General features: G+C 41.8%; 1 protein-coding gene across 1 annotated transcript in view; it reads left to right on the plus strand.

Moving 5' to 3' along the window:
- TPH1 (tryptophan hydroxylase 1) overlaps nucleotides 1-6847 on the plus strand; it is a 28089-nt gene extending 21242 nt beyond the window's left edge. Inside the window, exons 5-12 of the mRNA XM_009328607.1 lie at nucleotides 644-744; nucleotides 1428-1495; nucleotides 3021-3217; nucleotides 3688-3823; nucleotides 4334-4460; nucleotides 5577-5672; nucleotides 6238-6371; nucleotides 6673-6847. Coding sequence (XP_009326882.1) covers nucleotides 644-744; nucleotides 1428-1495; nucleotides 3021-3217; nucleotides 3688-3823; nucleotides 4334-4460; nucleotides 5577-5672; nucleotides 6238-6371; nucleotides 6673-6847 — 1034 coding nt within the window. The remainder of the gene's footprint in view (nucleotides 1-643; nucleotides 745-1427; nucleotides 1496-3020; nucleotides 3218-3687; nucleotides 3824-4333; nucleotides 4461-5576; nucleotides 5673-6237; nucleotides 6372-6672) is intronic.
- Nucleotides 6848-9562: the final 2715 nt, after the last annotated feature.

Below are 9562 nucleotides of genomic sequence, written 5' to 3' on the forward strand. Positions count from 1 at the left end.
CCATTAACCCACTGGCCAAAGCCTTGGTTTAAAACCCCCCAGGAATAAAAAAAAAAAAAAAAAATTAGTAGCAAAACTGTAATGATGCATCTCTCTAAGGCTGCAGGGCTGAAATTGCCTCATCGTCTTCTTCCCCACAAACCCTCAGCAAAGCTGGATGCTTCTGAGGTACATAACCACACAGCAACGTTTATTTCCCATGGTCAGTAAAGCAGGATGGGAGGACTCAAACCTGCTCCCACTCTGCCCAGAGACCCCAGGCAAATCACTCCTCTGCTCCTTTGCACACTTTGTACCCTGGAAGATTCACAGCAGTGTGCGCAAGGAGGCCTTGTCTCAGTGGGAGCCTCTAGATACTACTCTGACATTAACAGTTAAGGGCCACAGAAAACCCATGTTAACTGTTTCCTCCCCTGGACACTTTGGAGCTGGCTGTACTCTGTAGGCAGACTGTGGCAGTGACAGGAGGAAGTGTGAGCTGTAGGCTGGTGCCAGATAGGCAGTGGACGCCCTTGTCTTATTCATGACCCTTTTAATTTATAGATTTCGCTTGTAACCGCCATAGCCATACTTGAAAGTAGCGTTTCCTCCCTCAGCATGCTCGGTGTTATTAATAACTTTGTGGATTCCATGCGTTCCCTAGACATGGAGAATGTTCCCTGGTTTCCAAAGAAGATCTCAGATTTGGATAAGTGTGCAAACCGAGTGCTGATGTACGGGTCCGACTTGGATGCTGACCATCCAGTAAGTATCTTTTCCCCCCGTGCTCAATCCTTAGTGAAAATGTACTTTGTGGAGCTTACTTTAAAAAAATTGCAGCTTTTCCTCCTCCCGCTCCTTCCCCTCGATGGCGTCTCTGTGGATCCGAGCACCTTCTTTTGGGATTTTCATGTCTTTTTCCTAGTTCAGGCAAGGCTGTCCCTGACTTCAGCTCCTGTGTCTTTCTGCAAGGCTCACTCGTGTGAGGACTCTAGGTCTGGGCCCTGAGTGGTAGCATACAAATTAAAAAAAAAAAAAAAAAAAAGCTGTTGCGAGGCAGGCTTGGTTCCTCCTCTTTCTTTCTTCCTTACTATAAATGGAGCAAACAATTTGGTACTTGGGCAGTGCAAATGGGCAATTTGTCCTGTAATTTAGAATAATCAAGCAAGTAACAAAGATTGTATAAATACTGATACGACTAAAAGGAATCCTTGTCTACTGAATATATAGTTGCATGCATAAAACCTTACTTCGAATTGGAGTATTTGCTTAGTTCATAGTTATTAAACTTTTCAGACTACAGCTATAAGGTTTCTGCCCTGTCCTCTCATTCTTACACAGCATACTTTCGTATTTCCCCGCTGAAGAAATTTCATGTGTCTTGTTTTAAATTAATTTATTTACTACAGTTTGGACACTCATTTAACTTTGTTTTTCCCCTTCCCCAGGGTTTCAAAGACAATGTCTACCGCAAGAGGCGAAAGTATTTTGCAGACCTGGCTATGAACTACAAACAGTAAGATTGACTTCTTCCAGAATAAGCCTTCTGGGTGGTTTGAAATAATAGCAGAGTGGACTGGCAGGAGCTCACGTTCCCTGGGCTCAGATCTCGCTGAGACGTGCTTGGCTCAAGAATCGGAGATGGAGGGGTAAAACAAAGGGAGATGTAAGACAAGATTAAAAGGTAGATCTAGGCCATCTTACAGCTCCCTGGGCCTCTGATCAGTCTGAGGATCAGCTTGTGGTTGCTTGGCCATTATGGCACCTGCGGCAGCACTGATCCTCAGATGGGCAGCAATGTCAGCGTGGGCTTCCTGCAGTGTGGCGCATTTGGACTCTGCGGTCCCTCCCCACTTCTCTGGAAATGGGTGCAACAAAGGCAGAGGGTGGACAACGCATATTGCACAGCTGCTTGTGCCAGGACGTACTGACTTGACTAGGGCAGATCGGTCTCCTTTGCGAAGGAGAGGGAGGGGAGGCAAAACCCAATATATAGCCCACTAACCACTGAGTGTAAACTCTCTGGGCAAATGTTAATACTCGAGTTTTCGTTCGTGGTTCAAACTAGTGCATGTGATGTGTAGATAAGAAGTTTTCTGTTAAAAGAAACTTGGAGAGCTTCTGTCTTTAGAGATGGTGCTTGGGGAGGGAGCTCTTAAAGCAGTAAGAGTTTCATAGCCCAGTGCTGTAAATTCTTTCTAAACATGATTTTCATATTGCTGTTGCCTGCTTGAATTTAGATGCCAAGTTCCTCAATTGGAAATGACCTAGAAATGGTGGGTATCTAGAGCTCTATTGCACTGCGTATTAAAGCAGCTGGTTACTGCAGCACATAGCCAGTTACTGTTAATGTGTTGTTAAAAGAGATTCCCCTGGGAAAGCATCTGCGATGCTGGTTACTTGGCTGGCAGTGGAAGCTCAGTGTAACACTCCCATTGCTTTCAGTGGGCTTTAGGTCACACCCTCACTATACTCCACTTTAATCGAGATCCTGAGGGCTAAATAGGAGAGATGGACTACAATTAATATATTCAGACAGACGCTTGTCTGCTCTGCATAGAAACATGATTTTTACCTGATGTGTATATGTAGCTGCTTCCACACATTGTGTTATTAATTTAGGGAATTCTCTTTTTCTAAAACAAATCAGAAAGGTAACGGAAAGTAATTGTAGACATGGAAGTCCTACAGGGAAAAGGGATGTGTTCCCAGCTCCTGAAGCTGTAAAGGTTTAGCAGGTATTTTAAATGTTACTCTCAGCATTAAACACCTAAGAAACTGTTCACAGGACCAAAGCTTACAGTCAATGCAAAGATTCCTGTTAGTTAATTTAGGTGGAAAAGAGAGCAAGCCCTTTGACTAAAGGCTCTCCAGGGCATAGACCGGATCTCACTGTGTCTTTGGCAGTGCCTAATGCAACGGGGTTTTAACCCTGACCAGGTGTCACAGCCGTATAAATGTTAAACAATAATAGTAAGTAAATGAGTCATCTGTTATTAGCCATTTACCAAGGAATGTCCTTCCTTCTCTTCCCCTTGTAGTGGTGACCCAATTCCCAAGATTGAATTCACCGAGGAGGAGATCAAGACTTGGGGGACTGTGTACCGAGAGCTTAACAAGCTTTACCCAACTCATGCCTGCAGAGAGTACCTTAAAAACTTACCCTTGCTCACCAAATACTGTGGATACAGGGAAGACAATATCCCCCAGCTGGAAGATGTGTCTTGCTTCCTGAAAGGTAACGTACTAATTTTCTTACGCAAAAAGGAACTAAGGCCCATTGCAAATCACACTGCTATTATATGGGCACAAAAAAACATCTTTGGTCACTTTTGCTTGTGTTCCTTATGGTCCTTTAAGAGGCCTTTTGGCCATCAGTGTTTTAACGTATTGTCTTGAATATATACAGTGACATTTGAGGGGCAATGCTACCTCTGAAGAGACTATTAGGATTGGCTAAAGAGATACCTAGCTGTATTGTGTTGGCTCTAGGCATGTAATCGTAGGAAATCCACCTATACGGGGTAGGGACATTTTTACTAAATGTTGGTTGTTCTCAAGCTTAGGCCTAACTTTTCTAATTGTGCCTAACTTTCCCACATGCTCTTGAGCCAAGGTAGCGCTGTGGTTTTTACCCCAGTTGTAGCAGGAAAGGTGACAACATTGTGCAATTCTACACTAATGTACAAGTTCTCTGTTCCTTTTCAGAGCGCACAGGTTTCACCATTCGCCCCGTTGCTGGATATCTATCGCCCAGAGACTTCTTGGCAGGATTAGCATTCAGAGTTTTTCACTGCACTCAATATGTTAGACACAGCTCGGACCCTCTCTATACACCAGAGCCGTGAGTCATTTAATCTTGGGGTAGAATTTGAGCGAGAGCATTTTGAATCTCACTGCCCAGAGCCAAGCTACTTGAAAAGCTATTCAAGAACACCAGCAAGAAAACTTATTTTTAAGGTGCTGAAGACTCAGCTTTCACACTGAATGTAATGAAGTTTTAGCATGCTCAAGTGCCACCTTCATAAGTACAGGATTTTCAAAAGTACAGCATGTTATTGAAGGGGTCTTACTGATGTCGTTGTGCACAGAGTTAGTTTAATATTCAACTACCTCGTAAGTGTGGAACTCAGATCTTAATTTTAGACAGCTTCATTTGAAAATCTGAGTTTATGTACTTACGTAGAGCTGGTATGACCTGCTCAGTTGCTTTCAGCTAAACATGATTGACACTTTTCTGTCTTTTGGATATTAAATAGTTTAACGCAAGACACTGTATCTGTTCAGTGGTGCTGCTTTTTCACTCTACCACAAAGACAGATCATGAGATTTCTTGTTTTGTTTCTTTTTCCAGTGATACCTGCCATGAGCTTCTAGGCCATGTCCCTCTTCTGGCTGAACCCAGTTTTGCTCAGTTCTCCCAGGAAATTGGTCTTGCATCACTTGGGGCATCAGATGAGTCTGTCCAAAAACTGGCAACAGTGAGTATTTCGTCAGTGCCTGGTGATCTCATTGAAAGCTTCGTGCTTTACTAGGCTGATCCCACTCTGTTGAATAAATTTGGAGCTTCATATCAACATTAGCCACACCAGCTGCTAGACCTACGTGTTTCACTGGTTCTTGGCTTGTAGAGCATTTAGCAATTTTCCATGCTAGGAAAAAAATACGTTTTAAGGTTGATATGATTGGTATTTTTCTTCACTTGGCTGTCAAGTAAGGGTGCAGCTTCTGGTGGTAGATCACTTCTTCCAGATTGAAATCCTATGGTCCGTTTCTTCCAACCAAAATCTTCTTGCTTCTGGGAACCTGATTCAATGATTTTAAAAGTAATCTATTTCTTTAATGTGTAGAATGAATTGAAATGATATGGTGTTCATTGAATGTGGTGAGCACTAGCATTAGATACTTTCCAGCCAAAAAATTCAAATAATATAAATTAATCTTATTTCTTGGCTATCAGTTTCTGGATGCTTTGGCAAAAATATTTTGAGATGAAAATTAAATTTAGATGAAAAACAATTTATGCCAGTTATGAAAGAACTGGTTTGCTGATATCCTTTTAATTTTTTTTTTCCCCACCTGGTGTAGCTAGTGGTAAAATTCCTACTACCTTCAGTGGGAGGAGAATTAAGCCATCTATGAAAATAGCATTCTTCCCCATATACCTGCAGAAATCCAGCAAGCTAAACATCTTTAATTTTACAGGCCACTAAGCAAATGAGGAACAAACTGTAGTGGGCTGATGTTTTCACTCACTCAGAGATCCTCTCTATCTCTCTTAAGCTGAAGCTGTCATGTCATGACAATATTTCTCAAAATGGATTTACGTCTCCATGTTCCTATTGACATTAACAGCTTCTAGCCTATTTGGGTGATCTATGATATCAATCTTTCTTATGAGAAACATGCAATCCTGTGGTTCTTCACCCTTCCATTCTGGCTTCCCTCCTCTTTAAATATCTGAGGAGGGTAACCAAGTGATGACTGTCTGATATTTGCAACCATTTGACACTACCTACAAATAGAAATGCCCCCATCTAGTTCACCACGGCATCTTTGCTGAAGGCTGAATTATTTTACTCCCTTCTCTGTTTCAGTGCTACTTCTTCACTGTAGAGTTTGGCTTGTGCAAGCAAGAGGGACAGCTACGAGTTTATGGGGCTGGCTTGCTCTCTTCAATTAGTGAGCTCAAGGTAAGAATATCTAGTGCTTATTTACCTCTTTTCTTCGTTTGTACCTAATTATCATTTTCACTGTTTTGCCCTGTTTATGAAGTATAATTCTAAAAATCCTTCTTTTGAAAACTCCTAGATACCTACTAGACTTTAAGCAAATTCACTGTGGCAATAATCATTGGACAGTCTGCTTTTGGATATGTGCTGAGCAGCTCCCATGTCTTTCGCAGGAAGCATTAGATGACTGGTATTTCTTAGCATTAGGTTCCAAGTAACTATTTTCAGAATAAAGCTCTGCTGGTTTAACCAGATTCTGAAAATACTGCTCTTGTATACACGTGAGCCTTGTGTCTGAGGAATCCCTTTTTGACCCAGATTGGCAGAATATGACTGTTCAGAGTTACTCCGTTTGTTAAGCTTTAACCACTCTTCACCTGTAGATAAAAATTTTAAGCAGCAATGCACTAAATATGGTCTCGCTTCTTTTTTTTTTTTTTTTTATTCACTCTACCTCATGTTATCTTCCTTGTGGATTATTTGGGTGGTGACGTTCCTCTGACACGATAACACATTATGTTACCAGCACTCACTCTCTGGCAGTGCCAAAGTCAAGCCTTTTGATCCAAAGGTCACCTGCAAGCAAGAATGCCTCATTACAACTTTCCAGGAGGTTTACTTTGTTTCTGAAAGTTTTGAAGAAGCAAAGGAAAAGATGAGGTACAGATTTTTTTTCCCTGTTTTATAAAAGCAGGTTTGATTTCATGCATCTCTCAGTAGCAGCACCAAACCGTTTTATTCTTATTACAGTTTTATAATTATCTTTCATGGGGTTGGAAAGCCGAGATTAGTATTTGCTTGGTCTTCCATGTACCGGGTGGGAAAGATGACGAACTGTATAACAATTACAAATATTTTTAAGAAAGTAAGTAGTTTAGAAAAGTGGTTATTGATACTGGCTGCATACAGAGGATGCATTTGTGTTTTGTTTATAACTCCCTCTCTTTTTTTACTTGAATAGAGAGTTTGCAAAAACCATCAAGCGCCCATTTGGCATGAAGTACAATCCATATACTCAAAGTGTGCAGATCCTGAAAGACACGAAGAGCATTGCCAGCGTGGTGAATGAGCTACGTCATGAGCTGGACGTTGTCAGCGATGCCCTCAGCAAGATGGGCAAGCAGCTGGAAGTTTAACAGCCCTGTCAGCAGAGTGGTGCACTCGGCAACTCTTCTCCCTACTGATTTCTTTCTAGGCGTGTAATGTATTGGATGCAGAACTCTCTCCTTTACAAATGGAAGAGTGAATGGCCCATAAGGATAATCACTTTATCTTGTTTCTCTGTGTTAAGTCCCTTACAGAATGTATTCCTTCATCCCCCTTGGATAAAAAAGGCCTGGAGTTGCCTTTGAGAAGCTGGTGGGGGAGTAGAGAAATGGCTAGACTACTGGAGCAAAAGTGTGGTCTGTGGATCAGGGCTGTGATCAGATGCTGCAGAAGGTGGCTTATGAGGCAATAATGGACTAATTCACCACAGGGAAATGTCCATTTTCGACTCTAGTAGTCTATGCTACTAATTGTATAGCGTTGCAGACTTTATAGCGTAGAAGCTATTGTAATCAGTGCTTCTAAGTCTGCGCTACTAAGTTTAAAACTTGAATGATTACAATGCAGGCATCATGAAACAAATAGCTGGAGGTTCACCGTGATAAAATTGAGGGGTCAAATCTTGCTTTCAGAGGGATCATTCTTGTCCCCAAAGAATTTCAAATGTGCTGTTTGGCATGCTTCTAGTATAAGGCAGAGATACAGAGCTGTTGCATGAAATCCTAATTCTGTTTATTTTCAGAGATTGCTATTGGCTCAGAGCGCCAGGATTTTTGTTGCTGTCCTTGATATTGCACCTGAGGGAAGACCTTTCCTTACAGAAATACCGTTTGCCTTTTTCCCCGCTTGAATTAATTTAGCAAAAAATATAGCAAGCCATCAGGTACTGACTTAGCACAAAGCCTAAAACCATTTCTAAATTACAATTTAATATTCAAAATAGTTTCATCGGTTCAAAAATAACACCAAAGTTTAAAATAACAGCCAAAGTTCATAGTCTAGTCTGGCTTTTTGTAAGATTAAGTGTCCTGTTGATTGCTTGGTCACTTTATCGACCTGCACAAGCGCACAAAGATGCATTTTGTTTCTTCTTTACTAGGCCTGAACACCTTCATTCCCTATCAAGCAAATGATAACTGGAAGGCCCAAGCATCTCACAGGAATTCTGTGGCTATGAATGCAACAAAACTACCTTGTAGCATAAAGTATATCTAATTCCAAAGAGCACTTTAGAAGTGGTGGGAAGCAATGTACTGCTGAATTGTCTCTATCGCATAGGAGCAAACTTCCCGGTTTTCAGGGCTCCATAGTTTCAAGCATCCTGCATAGCAGCCGGCACAGCTTTGTACAGCTGTTTCTGCCGACCCTGCCGATGAAATAAATATACGTATAGGAAATGATGCATTTGAATGGAAGATCTGTGATGCGCAGGGTGTATTTAATAGCATGCTAGGCACTGATTCTTCATAGGTAGAGCTTATCAGGAAATCCAGAATTTGCAGCTGTGAAGATCGCTGGAAAATGCTAGTCCAGGATTTTGAGAACTTGAAAGGACTTTAATGAACCTCTGTGCTTGAAAATCAGTTTGAGTTTCATATGCCTTCTAGTAGGCCATATCTGCTCCATAAGCAATCGCTGGCCCAATCTTTCCAAATACATTCACTGTTTAAATCAAGTCTAGATAATTTTTTCTGTGACTATTAACCCACCACAACTATTTTTTGGGAAGGACATTTAAGACAGAAATATGGTCTTACAGCATTTACGGCTTACATTACACTTTAAAATGGATTTTAGGAGCTTTGTCTTTCTAAAGAAGAAACCTTCTTATAAGTGAGTAGTAAGGGAGGATCTATTTTGTCGTCTTCTGTGATAACAGTTAATTTTCAGCTGCATTTTAAAAAATGTTGGGATTATTATGTTGTTGAAATAGACATAGATCTGTGTTACTTCAAATCTCTGTCTGAACTATGTATACATTTCAAGTAGGAAACCTTTACTTGCTAAATTAGCACCTAATTTCAAATACTTCGGAAAAACAGCAATTGTATCTTTATTTGCACTTGTGTAGCAAAAAATTAAGTCAATTGCTAAAAGTGATACAGAGAAGATGCATTTCTATGGCATTAACAACATGTATGTTTGGCTTCATGCATCCAAACCTCCTGGCTATGTAGAACAGTAATAACTTAAATATTTTAAACTATTGTGGAGGCTTTAAATGTCAATGAAATAAATGACTTGTTGGTAATTATTAGAAGCAAAACCCCCTCTACTTCAGCACTGTAGCAATAAACATAAAGCACTCACTTCTGACTAAGGGTTTGTATGTTTTATGCTGTGGTTCGGATATTCCACATGACTTAATTCTGGGAACTGTATATATGTATTTGGGGAATGATTTGTTTTCCCCTCATTTTTTTTAAAGGCTTAGTCTTTTTTTTTTTTTCCTGTTGAAACGGGTGTGTTGAGGAAGAATTTCACGGGCGGCGGGTGCTCCCCCCGCCATCCGCGGGGCTCTGTCAGCGCCGGCAAGCCCGGGCGCTTGGGCTTTGGGGGAGTTTTTCGTGAAAGCGGCAGCCAGAGCTGGAGCCTGCCGGTGGGGTACAGGTAACCGCGGCACTGGGGGCCGGGGGAGGGAGGGCATCAGGACGGCAGCTGTTCGCCACCGCCGCCCTCCAAACGCTCCCGAGGGCTTGGAGAGGGTCAACTGATGCCCCCCGCCCTTCCCGCCCCTGACAGGGAACTCGTCGGGCGAAGCCCTAACAGCGCTGCTGACCGTTGCCTAACGGCCGCCCCAGGGT

Source organism: Pygoscelis adeliae, unplaced genomic scaffold (assembly GCF_000699105.1).
Source record: "Pygoscelis adeliae isolate BGI_AS28 unplaced genomic scaffold, ASM69910v1 Scaffold166, whole genome shotgun sequence".
Classification (NCBI taxonomy): domain Eukaryota; kingdom Metazoa; phylum Chordata; class Aves; order Sphenisciformes; family Spheniscidae; genus Pygoscelis; species Pygoscelis adeliae.